The sequence below is a fragment of the Crocodylus siamensis genome, chromosome 12 (genome assembly GCF_052110815.1).
Source record: "Crocodylus siamensis isolate JL-2025a chromosome 12, ASM5211081v1, whole genome shotgun sequence".
In the NCBI taxonomy this organism is placed as follows: domain Eukaryota; kingdom Metazoa; phylum Chordata; order Crocodylia; family Crocodylidae; genus Crocodylus; species Crocodylus siamensis.
The window spans coordinates 44,154,173-44,174,390 of NC_143406.1; the positions used below are offsets into that span (position 1 = coordinate 44,154,173).

Genomic DNA, 20,218 nt, shown 5'->3' on the forward strand with positions numbered 1-20,218 from the left:
CTGGGCAACGCACCTCTTGGGAATTCGCAGCTCTTTGTTAAAGCAAGCATCGTCTCAGCACTTAAAGAAACTTGGGCAGCCCAGAGGTTAGTATGACCCTTACAAATAGACCCAGGTTAGGGCAACTGCTTGCAGCATGGCTGTCCCCTTACAGCAGGGCAGGTGCGAGGTGGTCCTGTGTCCTCAGCAAGACCTAAGGATGCCTGAGGCTACTGCTTTGTGATGGAGTTATAATCAAGTCCCATCTCCACGGCATGGCTCAGGGGACAGGGAGTGGTACCAACAGCAGCTAGAACATAACAGCATCACACTGTATGTCCACCAACCCAGCATCCTGTCCCACCCCATGGCTACTGAGGGCAAGGGAGGATGCAGACTCTAGGATGCTCATTGTATGCATAAGTCCCAATCTGAGTTTGGGATACGGTGATGCGGGGACCATCAGCTTCTCAGACATGGGTAAGGCAGAAAGGAGCTGCTGGCAGAGGGCTGGTGACTTGAGCTCCACGGCACATGGTGCTGCCAAACTGCTGCCACCAGTCTTGTGGCAAGGAAAATGGGGATATTACGGGCCTGATCTAAAGTTGAAGTTATAAAAATCTTTCCATGGAGTCCAATGGGCCCCTTCAAGTCCCTTTTCTCACCAATGCTGCTCATCAGAGGGCGGGCCGTCTACAAATACCAAGCATGTTCTCATATTACTACAAAATGACAGCCGTCCCGGTGGTCTGCAGGAGCTGCCCAGCCCCAGGCTGGGGTCTGGAGAGAACAGCGCACTTCCCTGTCGAATGGCTTCCAACCTTGGTATCTTTTACAACCTGCAAACTGAGCCTCTGAGCCGCCCTGAGAGGCAGATGGGTGCCGAAAGCTGGAGTCTAATCCAAAGCATAACTGGAGGATGAAGAGAGGAAGAAAGCTGCCCACAGCCATTCCCACAAGCAAACCCAAGAACAACCTCAGGTCCCTTGACGTCCAGTTCATCCGCTGCCCAAGGGCACACCTGCCTGGTGAGGAACAGCTCTTCTTTTGTCCCTGCGGCCACACTGAGAAGCACATCCACCTTCCTTGGCTTTGGTTTCCAGTGACTTCAGCTTCCTCTGCAGACCAGGAAGGGATTTTATGCAAAGGCCCCAGGTTTGGCCCACCTTTCCATGGCCCAACTTTCTTTGGGCCTCCATCAGCCCTTGGTTGTGCAGACCAGACCAAGGCCCTGCAGTCCTTTAGGACTGATTATCATAACAAGCCAAGAGGATTATTCTTTTTAGCCCATCTCCCCTGACAACCACGTCACCATCGCTCTGGCAGCAGTCATGGAGCCTGCGAGTGAGTCAGACCAGAACTGCTGTCTCAGTTCTGGGCTGACTCCGGAGGCAGAGAAAGCAATGGCCTCAGAGGGATGCTAACACCCACAGCACTCAGTCCCTATTTGCTCTGCCTGGTCACTCAGCATCCCTGCTAGACAGCAAGCTCTCCAAATCAACCCTTCCTCCTCAGCCAGCCTAAGCACAGATCAAGACCACGTGTCTTGGGCTAATACCTGCCAGACCCAAGCATTACTCTGAGCTGTCCCTTTGTGGATGTTGAAGCTGGTGTTTCTGCTGATGTAAATTCCTGTAAGCTGGGGCCTGGCCCAAGCACCTCTTCTGACCCGTAATCTTATAATGCTCCAGTTCTGGACTCGGCTAATAGGATTTGCTGTTTGTTCTTCTCCCTGGCTTATAATTAGGGGAGTTTCTGGGGAGTTTAGTCCAGTGCTGAAAATCAGTGTGGCCAAGGAGCAACATGCACGCAAGGTTTGGCTGCTTGGGTGAGACCCACACCCCACCCGACTGCAGGCGAGATGCTGACAACTAGAGCTCTGTGACAGGAGACAGTGCTACGGCCACCATCTCCAGCCTGGGACACACTCTGCCATTTGAGATCCCCTTCCACTCAGCAAAGTGGCATGGACCAGTGACCATGACCCCTACCTCTACAGTAGCAAGAACATTTTTGCCTAAGCCAAGTTACTGGGACAATTTTACAACTCTGGGCCTTCCCCCCACTCTTTTTACTAAGCAACCTGGAAATTATTTTCCACTGAAAATTCCAGCTTCCCAGGACTGCCGGCTGCGATAACACCCACGCAGGCACACACGTGTATGTTATCCACCCCCCTCTTCAAAGGTCACATGCCTCTGATTTTGTGCCTCTTTCCCTGCATCTATCTGTGTGCTCCTTGTTTTTCTCCTACGCAAACATATGGTGCTCTAGACTTCAAAAGTACAGCCCTATGCACTGCAGGTTTTAAATATAGCCCCCTTTTTCCTCTGCTCCCCACGCCAGGTGGAGGAGAGACTGTAGAAATCAGCCTGGCACCAGGTTCCTCGGCTGGCTTGTGGACAGATCCATTCCTGGTGGAAGGACCACAGAGGAGAGCACGGTGGGTGGGGCTGAGGGAGCAAGGACCAGATTGCTGTCTCTTTAGCGCTGTTTTAATGCTACTAAAAGTGCTGGCAACTGCAGTAGCAGAATGAGACTGAAAAATGAAGCACAGGAGGCTCTTCCCCTGGAACACTTGTCTTCCTAGCTTGCAAACGCTGCTAGATTGGGGCTGGGTGTGTACATACATACAGAGCCTGGCACAGTGGGACTCTACCCTACCCAGATGTCTCTGGGGCAGGCTACTACCATATGAATGTTAAATAGCAATAAGATGTGTGTAGACACACACAGGTTTATATTACTCTGAGAGGTGCTACAGGCCGCGGGCAGGCAAGGTTTGGATCCACGGACAATCCCAGACTTGTTAAAGCCACTGGGGTGCCAACACCATCAGGCCCATCAGAAGGGACGGTCCAGCCCTTTTTATAGAGTAGAGATGTCAAGTTAACCACCCATAAACTAGCAGAACAGCGGGTCAGACCCACACTCGGCAGACTGAGGGGCTGCTCTTGGTGCCAGCTCGGGGGTAAGAGGTTGGCTGTATGGTGTGCATGTCAAAAGACTCTGGAGCCCAGTGAGCATGACCCCAAAGGAAACCCAGCATCCAGACAGCCCATTGCAGCGATGCAGGGAGCTAGTGCAGGGGGATCTGAGCAAGGAAACTGCCAGCTCTTATTCGTTTCTCACATGTTCAGGGGAACAAGGCTTTGTGTATGTACATTTTTGTACCAAGACTATGCCCGGGTCATACTACTAATGGAAACAATCCTGCAAGTGGTGGCAAACACACACGTACATACACCTATACACAAGTACACATATAGAGCCGGCTATTTTGTTAGCAAGTAAGCACCCAAATCCCACTGAAATTCAGCAGCTAACCTCTAACGTGCCTTGGTAAATCCCAGTCATCCATCCAGGTATGTTTTTTCCACCAGCTTTTGTAGCATGTCTGACTGTAGGAAAGCAAACTCTTACGAGGGAATTTATGATGTTGCACTAATAGCAGGTCATGGCATTTTTAAGGACAGATGGATGGGTGACTATGCTCTCTAATTAAATTGCCGAGCTGGGTTTGCTCATTTCATCTGATCTCTGTGAGCTCTCTGACAACAGTCGATTAGTCACAAGTATGCCTGCAAATCCCGAGCGGCTCCCAAATGTTAGCAAAAGCTGCCTGCGTGCCTGAGAACTCAGCCCAGGAAGTGCATTATCTGGTATTCACTATTCATTATGTGCTTGCTTGAAATGTTTCACTCGATCGGAGGGCACAAAGAACACCGCATGCCCGGACGCTAGACACCAGTGCAGACGCAGGTGTTGCACCAACAGTTACTGGGAACAAAATCTGAAAAAAATCTCTCTGGCAGCCCAAGTCAGTGGGAAAGCTGGGTTCACTGGCTAAGCTGAAAGCTTTATGTTACCTTCATCAAAGTTTCTGACTTACAGGATGTAAGGGAGATAAGTTAAAGCATAAGCGAGCATTTAAGTTAGGGCAGCTTTGGGATTGCTGCAGCCTCAGCGATTGAGACATGGGGGCTGCAGCGGGGATGCTAATACAGCTTTGCCTGTCAGCCCTTGGTTTGTGCTGAGGCCCCAACTCTTCTGGATCACAGACGTTGGCCAACTTTCTCCAACAAAGATGCAACAAATACGTTGCCCTGTTTGACCCTTTTGGCTCAGACCCTTTAACGAATCCACAGAACTTTGCAAAGAAGCTGGCATTTGTTTCATGAATGAAGGTCATGAATTCTCGTCCTTTTAGCTCTCAAGTTTCCCATGAAGTGGCCTTGCCCTTGCACGCAAGGCACAGATCCACAACAAACAGCTGTTTTAACCTGTGGTCAAGGTGCACCATTGGTCAGAGCCAGGGCAATATCGCAGCAAGTGACCTGGACCAAGCGTCAGAGGAGTGGCGTTCTGGTCCTGGCGCCGTACTTACCACCTGCGGGATTGTAGGTGAGTCACTGGCCTGAAGTTCTCTGTTTGACTCAATAGCAAGAGAGACTGCCTCCCACCTTGTACACACGCGGCATCTAGAATAATGAGGTTCTCGTGGTGGTTGGAGTTCAATGCAATGCTTGAAGACGACTAACAACCAGCTGCCCGAGTGATTCAGTGAATGCATATGAGGCACAAATACACGTCAGGAAAATCTGCCTTCAGGTATCCATTTGCAGCTCCCCAAAACTTACCACTAGTTCACACATTTCTTCGGCCTAACAAGTGAGGACTATCATCTTAGCAAGTGTTATTTGCAACAAAAGAGTTCAAGCAACTCTCATGCTATGATTTCAGTCAGGGCATTTGATGGGAGCTGGGCACTGCAATGTAAGCCATCAGGCATGAAGGTAATTATTTCTCTATCTCCTTCAGTCTCCCCATGCATAAACCCCTCCAACTACCAGCCAGGCGGCCATGCTACAAACTCTGGATCCAAATACGGAGCCGAGTTCAAACTTTCCCCAAGTTCAAAGTACCCACATCTCTGCTAATCTGTGATGAACTTCAGGCTCATGTTTAAAGCAGGGGAACTTGCACTGTGGCCAAATCAGAAGTAGCCATTTCCAGGTTTTGACTCGAATGGGAACATTTTGAGATTTGAGTCCCACTTGGCTCCGGCAAAACATAAACCTTGTGTTTCTTGTATCATCTTTCGCCTCAGCTTCTGATCCGGACTGAGACCCCCTGGTTATCTATACGCTCCTTGGTGTATATACATTGATAAAAGACCCTGAAGGAATTACAAATAGAAGTAACAGCAATCATTCTCCTTCTTTCTTTCCTGCCTATTGAGCCAGTTTATACATTTTCCCCATGTGTTTGCTGGGATCTGTGTGCACGGTGAATCTTTATGCGATGTGTAAGAGAAGTTACTGGGAGGAAGCCACGTCAGGCGAGGGGCTTTTATGTTTCCTTGCAGATGTGACTGTTGCTTTGAGTCGAGGCCTGCGGTGACTCTTCTCGTGGATGCCTAGTGACTTCCTCTTGCCCTCCTGGTCCTCTTCGGTGTTTCCTATGCACTATGCTGGTTCAGGCCCAACAGCTACATAGTCACATCCTGTGAAACAGGAGCACTAATCACTGTGCAGAGCTAGAGTCACGCCTGGCTGAAATCCAACACCGTAGTTAGTGATGGAAGGGACCTGCTGGATGCTCAGATCCATCCACCAGCCAGAGAAGGCATGGACAGGAGAGAGAGGACGTACTGTGCATGTCTACATGTGCAATTCATTCGCAGCAATAAACCCCGGGGCATCTCACGCCAGTGTTTATTACTTCTGAACGTGCCGTTTGAACGTGCACCTGGGACCGCAGCATGTTGCGCTGGGTTGGAGCAGCCCCAGCTGGCAGGGGACCGGCGGGGTCTTTCTTCATAACCCTGCTGGAGTACTAAATCGAGGTTATCATGATCACAGTGTTTGCAAGCAGCCCAGCAAGAACTAAACAAAGACTCAAGCTCATTTCTCCAGTTGGCAACAATTTATAGCCATCCCTTCTCTGAGCTGGATTGGAACAAGGTGACCTTGAGATGAAAGGTTTCATATGCAGCCTGGGCCATTCGCTGCATTTTTCCTCTTGACTGAAGCCCAAGCACATCTCCTTTCCAGCCTGGAAACACTTTTTTATAAAGCCCTGTATTAACTTCATGCACCTAGGAAGCAGACCCTCACCAAGGGTTGCACTCTATGCTCAGATACATCACAGCCCACTTTTGGGACTTGCAGAAGGATCCCTGAAGGTGAATTTTGGATCTAAATCTACTAAGGTTTCCTCTCCAATCCCCGGCCTTTCCTTGGCTGGGAGGTTTTAAGTGGCATCATTCATTGCTGCTTCTGTTTTCATTGTTATTATGGGTTTGCAAGCTCAAGGCAGACAAATTTTAAAAATATCTGGGGCCTGTTACTTGAATAAATTAAATCTTGAACCCGTATCAGTTAATTACTGTGATTCTGCCACTGTGCAGCCTGCAGTTCCCAACACACATCCATCTATACTCCATGGTCTCAAGCTGCTGAAACAGTCCAGACACCATGGTTCACTTTTTATCATGTCTCCTTTAAATTACATTTCTCCATTACCAAAGTAAAGAAAGCACTTGATGTGCCCACAGGGAGGGGAACAAGATGTTTCCTTAGCCTGGCTCTGTGAAAAAAAAAACCCCATGTGGGACTGAAAAATGATAACAGCCATCAGACTAATAAGTTCAGATACATCGTATATGTAATATATTCAGATCCAGTATGGGGACAACATCCGTAGAAATGTTTGGTCACATGCAGGGCGGCTGGGGATAGAAGTATAACTTTTATGTTCAGTGTAAGAGGGCATAACTGGCAAAGGAGGGTACTTAGCCATTCGCTGGGTGTAGAAAAGAGGTGTAATGTATCTACAGAGGTGGCAGAACGCAGGTGCAGCAGGGAAAGTGGCTGGCAGGAGGTGGCCAGATAAAGCAGGAGGAATCTGATCTGCTTCCCCTCCCCGTGTGTAACCCACACCACTGTTTTGTGTCACAACTAAGTATGGGTCCTGGCGTAGATGATGATCTAGCCCAAAGAATACTGTTACTTGCTACAGAGCATCACCAAGTTATGAATGACAAGGGGGTGTTTTTGCTGGTAAGATGATTTAAAGCCTCCCCTGTGCCCAGGCACACACACAGAAAGAGGTGAGGCCGGCAGCAGCACATCCCAGCGAGGCTGGTTTTCAATGGTATTGGCACAGGCACATCCAAGCTCCAGTGCACATCCCATTTTGAGACCACCGTTAGGGAGCCCAGCATGTTAATGGCAAAGGGGCTTCTTCCCTCAACAACTGAATAAAGCAAAAGATGCTCTCAAATAAGGGATTTGTTTCTAACAAGAAGCTGCTTCATGATACTGAGACTAAGGGACTCGCCTGCCCACTAAATGGAATCAAACTCAGTTTCTTTTCTGCTGCTCTTCAATATGGCCCTTCCTTCAAATTCCTTCTTCCTCCCCTGCTCTGCAGTGATCCTTCCTCTCCTCTTTGAAGTCATCTCCTATTTAAGCAAGGCGCCAACCTTGGATAAAGCTTGGGCAATGTTTTCAGCCCGTAAGTAGAGAACCTTCTCCCATCTTATCTGGCAGTTCATTAAACACACGTTCATTGATTGCTTCCTTCTAATTCTGGTTGTGCAAGGGCTTTTACGCAACGGGTCTTTCATCTGAATGTGTTTTCAAGGGTATGTGTGTGTGTGTGTGTGTGTGTTGGGGGGGGCGGCATTTATTGACCACCAGCTGCCATCAACCTCTGCCTTTGTTGGTTCTCTCTCGAACTGGACAGGCAGCTCCAAACACTTCTTATCAGATTAGGGATTTATGATCTTTCAAGGGGCAATAAACAGCACAAAAATGAGTATTTCCCATCCTCTTTCAACATGTGCCCATATGCTTTATTGCCCTTCTGAGAAGCTGAGCTGTATTTGCACTTCTTTCCAATACACAGACCACCCCCACCTCCTTTTCTGAGTCAAATGTACCAGTGGGCTACTCATCCCTCCCTTGCATGCCACAGTGTAGGTCTTGTGACTGATTACCCTAGTTCCTGTCACTTGCCAGAAAGCCTATGAGGCCTAGTCACTGAATAAGGTCCTACCTGACAATGTGAGCAATCCGGCGCTAAGGATAATCCCCTGTGCTAGGCTCCCATAAGCCACCACAGCTGCACAAGATTTTTTGTCCCAATGGACCTTGGGCTGTTCCAGCCCCTCGCTGTAGGAATTGCATCATGTGTCCGGCTGCTTATGACCAAGGCATTAGTCTGGCGGGCTTGGAAATTTGCCTGAGAAACCTGGACATTGCTATGTTCCACTTCCATGCCTGGCATAGAAAAGATTACAGGGAAGTAATCTAAGGACCCAAATAAAGGAACAAGCCTCGTGGCAGTTTTTAGGCCTCTTGTCCCTGCCTGCCTCTACCACTCAAGCACCATCTGACCCCATTTCTCTTTGGACGTCATCTCTTCTAAGCTATGGATAATCTTTGTAAGTAAGGGCTTGATTCAGGAAGGCACCGGATCCCTCCAGCTCCCACTGATGTCAGAGAGAGCTGGGACTTCTTGGTGCCTTGTAGGATCAGACTCTTGATAAGGTGGAAAGTCCAATGGGAGACAAATGTGGAAGTGAGAGCAGTAGGTAGAAGATGGCGGCGTGCTCCTTGATCTGCAGAAGGCTGTCTGGCAGAGGATGGAGCAGCTGCTTCCTTTGCAGATGCACAGCAAGGCCCTCTCCCAGCTGGCTTCCCTTGGGTTCTTGGCAAATGTACCTCTCCGTTTCATGATGCTCCTCTCTGGACCACAGCCCGAGCCTGTGTGCATCTGTTGGTGGTGGAAAACAGTGCCATTTTCCCTGCTACCTGGATACAACATGGGGAGCTTTTCAACTCTGCATAGGTGAAAGAGTCCGTGTTAGGGGAGATGTGATCTCCTGTATAACGTGGGAGCTGCAGTGCACAATTATCCACCTGCTATTTTTAACCAGGAGGCTAAGAGGATCTCACACCAACCTCATGAGATGTTGGGTTAATGCCATGCCCTGACGTTAACACCTACATTACTTGATGTGAAATTCAAGAGTCTTCTCATCTCTTCTTGCATGCTGGATTCTCTTGGACCATCCTGACTTCCCACAGGTCCCCAGGTTCCTACCTTAAGGCTACTTACTCACTGCTAGTGAAGGCAGCAGAACCCACTGGATTCAGATTGCCCAGCACAGTCCTCCCAACCCAGCCCATGAGGCAGGGGATACAGAAGAAAACAGATGCTCCCTATGGCATGCGATGTAGACCTGCAGCTACTGCCTAAAGCAATGGTAGCTTGGCTTCCATGCCTGCACCACCAGAGCAGGTGAGCATCTATAGGAGCAAACACTGCCATGGGGAGCAGAAGAGAAGGTGGCAGAGTAGTGGATGGGTTGCCCTTCATGGAAACAGCAATCCGTCTCCAAAGGACTGGGAAGATGCAGCTCTTGTTTGTCCCACAGTGCCCCAAGAGTCACCCCAAGGGGAAAGATTCAAGAAGATGCCAGAACGTCATCACCTTCCACCTGAGAGATATAGTTTGGGAAGGGGTGGTATAGTGTGGCTCTTTCCTCCATTAAGGCCCCTTCTCCTTAAGCCCCCCAACTCAACTGCCAACTTCCAGCCAAGGAGCAGTGAGAAGGGGATCTCCTTTCCAGTACTGACTCCTAATGTTGACTGTGACCCTGAGATGCATAGCTCTGGCCCCTTGCTCTTCAAGACCTTGCCAAGCTGATGGATCCAGCTTTGGCCTTGTGTTCATCAAGGACCTTAGCTAATGACACACCAAGCCGTGATGTGGTCAACACCACAACCAGCCATCTTTGACTCCCCAACCTGAATGACCAGGTACCCATTTACAGCCGGGGTGCCTGGCGACATGCTTCAGCACAGCTCTGGTGTAAGGCTGAAACACAAAATTCACCAAAGGGCCAGTTTTGCTCTCTGGTGTTGATACCCCAGATCTCAAAACTTCTCCATATCTCTAAGGGGTTTGACCAGGTTTCACTGAACAAGCCTTGTTCTACTCGCACTGCAGCTCGCCCGGTCCTAAGAGCCAACTCCAAGCAACCCATTCAACACAAAAGTCATAAAAAAAATGCACCTAACTACATCTAGCAGACCTTGCCCTCTGACTGGAAAGAAGGATTTTCTAAAAAGGGATCTATCGGCTTCTGGAATACAGTACACGCTGCTTTGGTGCACTAAGCATTCATGTCCTCCCATTCATCTGAACAGATTGCCATAACAATTTGTGAAAACAATTCTGAGTTCTCTTGGTTTTCATAAAGAATGTGTTTAGGAAAGCATTTAAACAGCTTATAGAGCAAGTTTATAAAACATCAGCCCATTTCCACACAAACAAAATTAATAAGAAAAAATTGTACAACGTCAGAATGGTTCTTCAATGGGAGCAGAGGACATTTAAACAGCAACTGAAGGGACGAGAAGCGAGTCTTCATTTGAATGATACGGGGAGCAACCACAAACCCAGTTCCAGGGACAAACTGACTGTAAAAGTCATTTTCAATAGAAATATGATAGTAGCCATCTGGAATCTGACAAAGTCAACGCGGTCTTTCATAGAAACCATCCCGCCAGAACAATTCTTTGGAAGGCCACGGACCGATCACAGATGAAAATGTAATCATTCCCCCCGGCACTTCCCCTAGAGGACACTGGCAAAGGAACCATGGACCCATGTGCAGGAAACCTTGGCTCAAAGTACCTGTTCTGTGCCTAAAAGACTTGGTCTCTAGCTGGTCTATGTCATAGCGTGGTCTATGTCTTAGTGACACCACTACTGAATTCAGCACAGAAATTCTGTTTTCAAACACCCTCTAATCAAGTCCTTCGACGGTAACCTCACCTGAAAATGTCACTACATCCCAGTATTCATTATTCCTTTTTGACTCATCCCTAAACCTATCTTCGTGATTCAGGTATATACAGCATTTCCTCAATGCAAACACATGGCCGTTTCCTATTGCTGGTTACGTGTGAGCGTCTTGAGTATCACTATGGATTGGCTAGAGGCACCGGACATGAGTTCTTTGACCAGGACTGATCATTCATCAGGTATCCTCTTAAGCAGGTGGCCCCGTGGTAGATCCTCACACATCTGAGTCACTGAATCAAGTTACTACCTCTAGGGAAGCTCCTGCCACACTGGAAATGCAGACTTCTATTTTGGGCTAAGGAAAGGATCAATAAGGTAGTCCCACCTGGGAAGCAGCTGAGTCAGAAAAGACAGAACAAATTATCCTTTATTCTCCTGTTCATGCGGAGACCCACCAGAGCTCTTGCTCGCTGCTAACAGCACAATGGGGGAAAAAAGCGCCTGCACTGACTTCAGTATTGTGATCAAGCCTTGCGGGGGGAAAGGGTTGTAATGGGACCATCTCAGAAAAATGCCCGTTCCCTGTGTAACAGATTGGTGCCACACTGTGGGGCTCCCCTGGGGTGTCTTTTGGTTCAAGACCTCTCTCCCTTCATAGACTGATGGAGAGCCTTGAAATTAAGCCCCAGAGCTGGGAGCGAGGTGCCTTCCAGCCTGTTCATAAGCCTGTGAAAAACTTGGACAAGACACAGTCAGTGGCTTGACAGCGACTGCTGATTCTGGGTGCCCCAATTTGAAACAGGGACTGATTTTCAGAGGTGTTTAATGCCGCCCCTCCAAAGGCTGATTGTGGATCAGAGCACCCCCAGCAAGGAAACTCAACGATCAAGACACCCAAAATCCAGGGGGGGGCACTTTTGACTCAGTTTCTCCATCAAGGAAATGGGATTGATAAGACCTGCACCCTGGGACGCTGCAAGGCAGAGTACAGAGATGCCGCAGAAAGACAAAACAATTCCTGTTATCCCCAAAAAACCAAAGTGGAGGTACCAACCCACCAACTGCCTTTTGCTCTGGAGAACACAGCATCTTTCCAGACCTACGGACTATGTCCCGCAAGTCCCTGCTTCCTGGAGCGAAAGGGAAGAAGCGAGGGGGATCCTCTGTGTTTCGAAACCCGCTGCAAAACAGTTAGACTCACAGATTTAAAAACACATCCACTTGGGTTTACCTTGCATATCTCGTCTTCTGAAAATCCAGGATTCGGGACATGAACATCTTGGCAGTTCCATGAGAATCCAGCTCTGGTTTGTCCAGGGGATGTGGATGGGGGGAGAAGAAGAGGCAAAGCAAGAAGGGGAGGAGGAGAGGAAATCCAGGAGCAGCAGGTTAAATCCCTGAGGCAGGTTCTCAGCTCAGCCACGGGCAGGGGCCGGGGGTGTCTCTGTGATTCCTGCCACCCAAGGAGGAAGCTGCAAGCCTTGGGGGAGCCGTACCAACTTCATCCGCTCTTGCTTTGTCTTCTGGCTCAGGCATGGGGAGGTAGCAACTCACAGGACCAAAGACCAGCTCGCTCGCTCGCTTTCCCCACTAACACAGTGTGTGAGCGTGTGCCTCTGTGCGTGTGTTTAAAATGCTAAGGAGAAAGGAAAAAAAAAAAAATCAAGGCCACGCTCAGGTTCCCCCCGCCCACTGTTGCACAAGAGAATAATACAGTAAAGACAAAGGCAACCTAAGAGAGACGGCGGGCGAGCGAGAGAGTGTGAGCCGGGTCCTGATGCAACAGAATCAGCTGCTCAGATGTGGAGGAGGGAAAGCAGAGAAGAAAGACAGAGACAAATACAATCCCTCCCTGCCCATGGCCAGAAGGACCTGCCCAATCCTCTTATCCAACGTGGTGACTTGGAGAGGAGCTATAAATACCCCCTGTGGATCAAATGGCAGCAGATTTGAATTTAAAATGTAATTAAGCTGGGGGTGGGGGGAGTGGGGAGAGGGAGGCAGATGGAGCCCCCCTGAGGGGCAGACAGGGAGAGGGGATGAAGCCTGGGAGCCCCCACGCAGGGCTGGGGCATCCCGCAGGGCAACGGAGGAGGGATGCAGCTGGCTGTGCCCAGCACCCCCCTGCTTCAGTCTGGGGCTCTGCTCCCAGGTGTAGTCACAAAAGGGTCAGGCAGGGCAAGGTGGGGTTCATCCTGGGTTTCCATCACATCACCCCAATCCACCGAGTGTGCTTGCTGGACCTGCCAGCCTGAGGGGACCTGGGGTCGCCCCTATTCATGCCAAAAGCTGTGAGGAAGACAACCTGGGCTCAGTTTGCCTAAGGAGGGGACAGCGGGGAAGCAGCTGGCTCCACCCCACATGGGTTTCCCCACATTAAACCGAGCTGAGCCCACGAGAAATGGGCGCCCGTGTCAAGAGGGAGCAGGGTTCGCGCCAGGTTAGCAGAACGGTTTGATGCCCTGTAAATGTGACCTGCTCCCTTCTGTGCGCCTGTGTCAACAGGGGGTGTAGCGCGCACTGGGTTAGCAAGACAGTTTAGCGTGCTCTAAATGTTACGCCTGCCCACACCCCTCTCTATGCCCGTGCCAACAGGGTTCACACCAGATTGGCAGGATAGCTTGGAGCATGTAAATGTTACGTCTGTCCACACGCCTCTGCGTGCCCAGGTCAACGGGGAGCAGAGCTCACACCGGGGTAGCAGGACGGTTTGGAACACGCTCAGTCTCTCTTTGGAGCGCTCTAAGTGTTATGTCTGTCCACGGCTTTCTGTATGCATCAGCCTATCTGGGAGGATCTATTCTAGGGGGAAAGCAGCTTCCACTTCCAGGGGCAATTTGAAACCCATGTCACTAAATGAACGCAGCTTCACATATGGGCTCTTGTCAAAGGAGTTAAGCCCAGTTTTTAGGCATGTGGCTTGCACCTGCCACTACAGAGCTGGGATCTCAGGCTAGATTGTTTACATGTGCAACTTGAATGACAATTGCCTCAAATTAGCCTTGACTGTCCCAGGGCAAAATGCTAATCCAGATACATCATGGGGGACAGTGAGTGTGTGCAGTCTGTGAGATCCCAGGTTAAAATTCTTTGTCCTGGAGTAAACCAGAAGGGTGGTTTTAGCCTCAATGGCCAGTTCAAAAGTGATATAGAAAAACTTGGCTAAACCCAGCTTGTGTGCAGCCTTGTATCAGTATGAAATCCACATGTTCAAGCAGAACAGCAGCCCCGACGTGTGAGTGGGGTAACAGCAGGATCCAAAGGGGTTTATTCCAGGAGAGTTTATCCTCCTAAATTAGGGGGTTAAATTATACCAGCATAAAATACCCTTAGCCCATTATTGCTGCACTGTCATCGGAGGCTGGACTAATCTAACTTCCAATCTAAATCACATCCTCAACCCAAATCGCTAAATCAATACCTGTAACACAGCTGGGTTTGGGCCCGTTTCACTAAATCAATCTTTCTGAACTGGTAGAAGTAGTGCAGCTGGTGTGCGTAGAGAGAGCCTCCATCTGTGAAGTGATGTGCGCACACTTCAGAGCCCATGAGATATCTGGAAACTGTTGCCACCTCTCTTAGCCTGCGGGGAAGATCTGTAAGATGAGTTTGGAGGGGGGTCTAGGTAAGATATTGTTTTCTGGATAAAAGAGAAGCAGGAGGCGTTCACATGGTTGCAGCAAATACCTGCCAATTTATAATATTAACAACTAATGTCTCAAGATGAAGCTAAAGGTGTCCAATATTTTTCCCTCTCTTAAGGCCTTTGGACCTATAGCATCCATCCTATAAAGTGGAGACTATATATATTACCCTGCAGATGTGTAACCATCTGTGACCACATACCTTCAACACCATGGTCACCGTTTAACTATGGGCATGTATCATTAATAGTATTACAGTCTATCACTGCCTGCTAAGGAAATATGAAGACATTTTTTAACATTGCTATTGATTTGCTATCATATACTATGATACTGTGCTCCTATGATTTAAGTTGCCTTGTTAGCTGGCTGCCCAATATGAAACACCTTCAGCCTCATTTTTAGAGATGCTGAGCGCTCACAGCCCCTATGGAAGCTGCAGAACGATGCTCGCTGCCTTTGAGAGATCAGCGCCAAAGCATCTTAGGCTGGATGTACAAAACCAATGGTTTTGGCCCAAGTCTCTCTCTAGCTAAGTAAAGTCTTTACAGACACAATCAGCGGAAGAAACCTGTCTTCTTGCAAACAGGCACGGCGTTTTCTGTCCAGCAGAGGCTGGCCATATACATCATGCACACCTATGCGGGCATATATAACAGATGGACAATGCACGTGCTTGTACTCAGAAAAGCCAAAGAGAACAGCACACTTTCAAGGGCTGTCGCTGAAAAAGAAGCAGGCTGCCTCTTCCATGAATTTAAATGAGGGAGGGGTGGTGAAGGAGACAGCGCAGCACACAGCTTTCATCCCACTCACAGCATGTGGAAGTTCAAAGCAATGTTCAAGCTCCTTGGCAAGGGCTGAGAGAGTCAGAATCCAGTAGAGGCATTACTCTCTGTTTTGGGGCTGATAAGGCTTATACAGGGAGGCTTCTCAGGGATTAACAAGTTTAACAAGAGTTGAGGTTGGTGCACTTGGTATAAAATTCCCAGTATCCCCACAGCAGCATTTTTCACTTCTCTATTACAAAAGAACAGCAAGAAATTGTCCCACAGGAAGGAACGGGATTTCAGAGTAAGGCAACCGATGCACACTCCCTGCTTACTTCAGCACAACGTTCCCACCCTAGTGATAGCCACTGAATAGGAGAGTGGCACATTTTTACTAAAATGGGGGTGGGGAGGAGAAGAGAGGTTGGGTCAAAAAGGTCTAGGCTCTTACTGAATGGACATGTCCACACGTTCATTAATGCACAGTTCCTGCTCCCTATTATATTTAGCACTTGCAAAAGAAAGTACTAAATAACTGTGCAGTGGGCTGCTCTAGCGCACTTCAGCACAAACACATGCTTTTTTCATGACGGTTCGTGTGCAGTAGACTAATTCTACTGTGCATTAATGTAATAGCACAGTTTTTGCCGTGATGCTGTGATGAGCAATCCGTCTACTGTGCCTTAAGTGCTGTGGGTAGGTGCGCCCAGTGACTAGGACTGATGGAGAACAGAGGAAGGTTTGCTGCTAAATCCACGAGCTTCGGAAAGTGGCAATACGGGCCCTGTTATGGAACGGCAGGAGATAGCGAAGCCTGCTGAGATGGAAAGACGAGATCCTGGGAACTGACACGGGTGACGACACAGTACCTTTACCCGACCTAGCACTATGCGACGCTGGGGGTCCTGACTTGCAATAGCCAGTGCTGCAGTGCAGCAGTGTTACCTTAAGTGATATGGTGCGTGCTAAGTGCCATGCTAAGATTTCTAAGCTGGGTTAGCTGGCGACATTAGGAAGATTTGAACCCTGACTACCGTCCCACCCGGCTCCATCCAGAACTCATCTCACTGCAGGAACGTCCCAAAGCAAATATAGCTAAGACTCCTCCTGGTCGGTTCTTTCGCTGTGAGACTACTTTGTGCGCGATGCACACATCTTTTCTTGATGTATTTCTCTGCAGGCTGAAGCCTGGGTGTGAAACAAAAAACCAAAGGTCATAAATAGATGATTTTTGAATATTTCTCTCTTTTTTTAAAAAACAGACTTGGTCATGCAGCTTCCTCATGGCTCTTTGTTTCCGTATATTTAGTGTCACGGTGTTGTTGGGGACACCTGAAGGGCCTGTTTTGAAATTTGGAGCTGGGACCTACACAACCCAAAAGGGACTGGAGCGACAACATTTGAGAGTCCGGGGGCAATGGAAAGCAGTTGATCTGTGTCACCTCGCTGATCTACCGTCCCATTGATTTGTAGCACCTGGTATCATGTTGTCCGGCAACACTTGTGTTCAGGTCATCTTTGAGATCCTCTCCTATGTTTTACCACTTGGAAATGTATTTCTAATTCCTTCTTTAGCCCTCCTGGTTTTAGAGAGGCTTTTGCAAGGGCTCCTTAGTGGTGTCTGCTTTTTGCTATGCTTTTGGATACTAATATACGGTCCAGGAGGAAGGGAAAAGGTGACAAACGATGCTTAATTAAATGAAGGTGCGATTCCCCGGAGGGCTGGTCCCTGTACAGCACTGTGCCTGGGGGCTGTGGAGTTCATCAGAGAGGGACACCTGAAATAAACTGTCAGGACCAAAATAGATTTGGCTCGGAGGGGAAAAGGCAAATTGAATGAAAAATAAGTTACTATTTTTGAAGCCTGGATTCAGTTGTTATGGCAACGGTAAAGTCTCACGAATCATGCTGCAGAATAACTCCAGACCTGGAGCTGCATCTGAATCCGATGGGCAAATAATTGCATTGAACCGCAGCTCATCTTGGGGGCAGGCAGTTCACCTGCATCCCAGCCGCGCAATTGGATGAGCAGGACAGGACCCCCACCGTGTTCAGAGATCTCCCCCACAACCCGCTCTCCACGGGGTTCAGGCTCTGCTCCTCCCGCATGCTGCCTCAGAGAGATGAATAACTCCCACTAACATTAAGGACGAGGAACAGCCTGGAGCTGGAAAATTGTGGCCTGGGTGTTTTTTCCATGGCACCTGTCCAAGCTAATGTTACCCACTTTGACCCGAGCTGCTGGCAAAAGGTGCAATGTTTGGCTGGTGGTTCCAGGTAGGGGGAGCAATCGATAATGGATAAGTGATAATGGAGTCAGGTGTCCCTGATGCAACTGATAATGGATAATTGATAATGCAGACAGGTAGCCCAGGTGCAATTCTGCTGATGTATGAGCATGGACAACGTCCTGCTTTCCCAAACACAGTAGGATTAAATAATAGCAAGACAATTTACTTGCTCTCCCCTTGCAGCCACCAACCCCCTCCCAATCCAAACGCTCTCTAGGATGGCTTGCAAGATCACATACTAGCGATCATTCAGGCTATGGCAGGCTTTCTTCTCCATCCGTTTCTGAACTGCCACTCATAAAAGATTCACATGCACCCTCACTTTCCCAAAACAATAACCAACCAGAGCCTGTCTTCACAGTTTGAATTTCTGAGTGAACTCACTCACTGTGGGCAGAGACATGCACCTATATTCTATGTGGGAAACTGCTTGCTCCTCTAGAGGAAGGAGCCGAATGACTTCTCATTGCCATCTTAAATGAGGTTCTGTGTTTGCACCCAAAGTTTCAAGGAGGTTTCATGCAACCTGTGCCACTAATCTCTCCCTTTTGGACAGTCTGATATGCTTATCAGCATGAGGTCTAATCTCAGTCCCTTCTGGTATCTGCATCCTACAGAGATAATCACCATCAAGTTGCAAATTGGAAAAGGCAGGCAGAATACAATGCTGCCATTTGGAAACATCCATAAAGGGTTGGCCGAAAAGAGAAGTCTCCTGATATGTTTTAAGAGCTAAGAAATTTGGGACATCAAAAGGAGCATAAGCTGCAGCTGGAATCACTTTTCTGGCCCCCACACATAACATCCCAAATACATGCTTAATTTTGAACTCCAGGGAACTGTGCAATGTGTGTGAACAAGTAAGGGAGGCCTGGCTGGGTCACTGTCACTGCCTTTTCACAATTAGGTTTCCTTCACTTGTTCATCTTCATTCTTACTGAGCTTTTAATATACTGACAATACTTGTTGAACTATATTCAATGCAATTAAAGACTGTATAGGTTAATTTTGCATTTCCTCAATCCCACGCTTCAGGACTTCTGCTGGTCATTTGTTTTTCCCCTTGAATACATAACTTGGCTGGTGGTTGGTTGGGCTGTTTTCATAGAATTAGAGAGAAGTGGGGCTGGAAGGGACCTCTAGAGATCACCTAGTCCAACCCCTGCCCCTGAGGCAGGATCCTCCCTATCCAAACCATCCTATACAAATCCATTGTCTAATCTTCTAGCAAAACTACTGTCACCCCTGACACACCACAAGACATAACACCCTAATTTGCCAGAGGTCAAACAGAGGGGCTATGGTGGCCAACAACCTGGTGCTGCATAGGTTGTTAAAATATGCTTGAGAGATCCCAGCCATGGCTCCTAGTATAGAAGAAGGCAAAAAAACCCACAGCCCATATCAACCAGGCCATGGGGTAAAATTCCTCCTTGGTCCCAAGTATGGTGGTTGGTCTGACCCTTTTCAATTTCTTCTGAAGCATCAGAGAGCAACAGCAGCTGGAGATGGGAGATAGGACAGGATGTGCAGCTCCTCCAAGCAGTACTGAGAAAGCTCTCAGGAGGCTGGCTGATGGGCCCTCGCGCACGCACCCAAGGTTGTCTGCCACCAGATTTGGAGTCAGGAGTGAATTTTCCCTGTGGTCAGATCGACAGGGACCAAGGGGGGCTTCTTGGCCTTCCTTAGCAGTGTGCAGGACTGGAGAATATGGGGCCGACTTGCCTCCTCCTGCCCCTAATTCCCCCACTTCACCTGTCCCATTCCTCACAGTCCATTTTCCACTGAACACTCTTTTCCTCTAATGCTCACATCCTCCCCCTGGATGGGAATCCCTGGCCTCTCTCCTCTCCCTTACTACCCTTTATCCTCCTCGCCTTATTCCCCACTTGCATTGCCCCAAGCACTACCCACCTCAGACCTCTGCCCCGTAGCCCTTCATCTCCTCCCAGCATGCATATGCACATCTCATTTATTTTCCTTAAGATTGTGAGCACCTTCTGGCCTATCTCCTGGATTCAGGTGACAGCTCTCCCCCTCCCACCCAAAAATAAATAAGCAAACCGGAGGGCGGCAGATTGCAGCAACTTGCCTACAGACCTTTCTCAGGTTTCTGGCAAGGCTTGAGTTTGCATTTCCACTGTTGGGGAAGGTCCCTTTGAGTCACCCAGCTCACCTGAAAATTGGCAGGCTTAGCAACACACTCAGCTAGTGTTTCCACACCAGTGCATTGTACTCCAGTTGGTACCTGGGCCTTTGGCACGTGTCTAGCTTATCTCTTTGCTGAAGAACAGTGTTGAGATTGTTTCCTCCATGGACCTGTGGGTACTGGTAGAGGCTGAGATCCACTTGAGGACAATAAGAAACATGGCTTGACCCTCAGCGGTGGCCAAAAAGCATTGGCAAAATGTGTCAACTTAAAGAAGTGCAGTTTTTGCAGATGTGATAGCTTGTTCAAATGATTCCAGATTTGGATCACTGCCCCTATTGGATATGTCCACGAGACATGCCTCATTTCAAGGCAATCCAGTGAAGTGTGTGGATTTGAATGCTTAGAAGAGTCAACCTCAAGATGGGCATTTTGTGCCTGAAAATTTGTCTAACGTCTCTCCCAAATGCACAGTTGCTCCAATAAAAGATATTTAAAAAAACTACCTCTCAGTTCCCATTCAGCAACACAGGCCTTGATTTTATTTGTGCTTTTTCCAGC

At 48.6% G+C, this 20,218-nt stretch overlaps 1 protein-coding gene across 2 annotated transcripts in view; it reads right to left on the reverse strand.

Annotated features, from left to right (window-relative positions):
- MMD2 (monocyte to macrophage differentiation associated 2) overlaps window positions 1–12,590 on the reverse strand; it is a 46,389-nt gene extending 33,799 nt beyond the window's left edge. For both annotated transcript variants that reach the window (XR_016438757.1, XM_090024468.1), the window contains exon 1: window positions 12,035–12,590. Coding sequence is in view for 1 of the 2 variants with exons in the window: in XM_090024468.1 (XP_089880594.1) it covers window positions 12,035–12,081 (47 nt within the window). In the remaining variant the exon portion in view is untranslated. The remainder of the gene's footprint in view (window positions 1–12,034) is intronic.
- Window positions 12,591–20,218: the final 7,628 nt, after the last annotated feature.